Source organism: Penaeus vannamei, chromosome 26 (assembly GCF_042767895.1).
Source record: "Penaeus vannamei isolate JL-2024 chromosome 26, ASM4276789v1, whole genome shotgun sequence".
In the NCBI taxonomy this organism is placed as follows: Eukaryota; Metazoa; Arthropoda; class Malacostraca; order Decapoda; family Penaeidae; genus Penaeus; species Penaeus vannamei.
The window spans coordinates 30712701-30715200 of NC_091574.1; the positions used below are offsets into that span (position 1 = coordinate 30712701).

The window sequence follows — 2500 nt, forward strand, 5'->3', positions numbered from 1 at the left end:
ATTAATATCAGTATCAAGTAAATAACATCAATCTCAAATGCTGGTATAAAGTCTCATTGGTGACCACTTCTTATATATTGGTCTTAAACGTAAATCTTATATGGCATTACGGTCTAAAATTTCTAATGAATTATTTTTCTTGTTTCTTCTTCTTTAGCTACTTCTCCTTCTTCTTTTTATTCTTATTATCATTATCATTATTACTGTTATCATTCTCATTATTAGCATTATTATTGTTGTTATCATTATCATTAATATATTTATTATCATCACTATTTCTGCTATCATCATCATTATTATCATTGTTATCATTACCATTATCATTATTATTATTATTATTATTATTACTATTATTATTATTATTACTATTATCATCATCATTGTCGTTATTATTATACAATTATTATCAATATCATTATTATTCATAATATTACTATCATTCTCATTATTGTTATTATCATTATTATTATCATTATATTTTATCATTCTCATTATCTTTATTATTATCGTTATCATTATTATCATTATTTTTATTAGATAGAATCCAGGAGGATTTCGAAATTATTGTCTCAATATCAATACATCTAGTCTGCGTATTTTAGTTTGTTTGTTTTTTGACATAACCATTATTATTATCATTATCATTATCATCATTATCATTATCATTGTCATCATTATATCATTAATATCATCATCATTATTATCATTAACAATATAATTATTATTATTATTATTATTATTATCATTCTCTTTTTCTATTATTATCATCATCATTCTCTTTTTCTTTTTATTCTCTATAGAAATACAGCTTCACATTGATTCTCTTCATTGTAATATTCCCATGATAATTTTCGTTGTCGAAAATATACATTTTAGAGCACACGGACATTCTCATAACAGCAATTATTAGAAACATTACGCTCGTAATTAGTAACTCGAAAAGGTTTCATGAAAATATTACGCTACAATATGTGCACTTTATATGAAAAGTGCTCTTTTATGTTTAATTTTTTGCCTTTCATTTTTATTATCATAATAGTTTTATTATTATTATTATCATTATTATTATCATTGTTATTATTATTGTTATTATTATTATTATTATTATTATTATTATTATTATTATTATTATCATTATTATTATTATTATTATTATCATTATTATTATCATAGTAGTAGTAGTATGATTATGATCATTATGATAAATGGGAGAGAGAGAAGGGAGAAAGGAAGCACAGAGAATGGGAAGGAAGAAGGGTGAGAGAGAAGGAAGTGGGAGAGAGAGAAAAGGAAGTGGAAGAGAGAGAAGGAAGAAGGAGGAGAGACACACACACAAATAATACTAATAACAGATTCTTTTTTTCTCCTCCAGCTCAACCAAGATGCGACTCAGCCACTCCTTCTTCCTCTTCTTCTTCTTCTTCTTCCTATTCTGGTCTTCAACTCCTGCAACTCAGGTGGAAACAGATGGTGGAGACACAGATGGTTATGGCAACGCGGTAGATAGTCTTGGCCAGATGGTCGGCCAGCTGGTGCGGAGCCATCTAGCCAACTGTCAACTGACCCTGATAACCGGTGCCATCGAGGGATCCGTCCTGCCGTCTGTGGTTAGGTGAGAAGGAGAGAGGGAAGGGAGGAGAGAGAGAGAGAAGGAGGGAAGTGGGGAAAGATAGAAGAGAGAAAGGAAGAAAAGAGATTGGGGAGGAAGGAGGGAGAGAGAGAGAGAAGGATGGAAGAGAAGAGAGAAAGGAAGAAGAGAGATTGGGAAGGAAGGAGGGAGAGGAGGAAGGGAGGCGAGAGAGAGAGAAGGAGGGAAGTGGAGGAGATATAGAAAGAAGAAGCAAAGGAAAGAAAGAGATTGGGGAGGAAGGGAGGGAGAGAGGGGGAAGGAATGCGAGAGAGAGAGGAGGGGAAGTGGGGGGATAGAAGGAAGAGAAAGGAGGAAGAGGAGATTGGGGAGGAAGGAGGGAGAGAGAGGGAAGGCAAAGAGAGAGAGAGAGAAGGAGGGAAGTGGGAGAGAGATAGAAGGAAGAAAGGAAGAAGAGAGATTGGGGAGGAAGGAGGGAGATAGGGAAGGAAGGTGAGAGGGAGAGAAGGAGGAGGAAGTGGAGGAGATATAGAAAGAAGAAAGGGAGAAGAGAGATTGGGGAGGAAAGGGAGGGAGAGGGGGAAGGAATGCGATTGGAGAGAGAGGAGAGGGAAGTGGGGGGGATGATAGAAGGAAGAAAGGAGGAAGAGAGAATGGGGAGGAAGGAGGGAGAGAGGGAAGGGAAGAGAGAGAGAGAGAGAAGGAGGGAAGTGGGAGAGAGATAGAAGGAAGCAAGGAAGAAGAGAGATTGGGAAGGAAGGAGGGAGAGAGGGAAGGAAGGCGAGAAAGAGAGGAGAGAAGTGGGAGAGAGATAGAAGGAAGAAAGAAAGAAGAGAGATTGGGAAGGAAGGAGGGAGAGAGGGAAGGGAGGAGAGAGAGAGAGGAAGAGGGAAGTGGGGGAGAGATAGAAGG

The 2500-nt window shown here is 36.4% G+C and overlaps 1 protein-coding gene across 1 annotated transcript in view; it reads left to right on the top strand.

Moving 5' to 3' along the window:
* LOC138866665 (glutamate receptor ionotropic, kainate 2-like) overlaps nt 1-2500 on the top strand; it is a 29750-nt gene that overhangs the window by 14745 nt on the left and 12505 nt on the right. The window contains exon 2 of the mRNA XM_070139841.1: nt 1373-1612. Within this exon, the coding sequence (XP_069995942.1) occupies nt 1373-1612 (240 nt within the window). The remainder of the gene's footprint in view (nt 1-1372; nt 1613-2500) is intronic.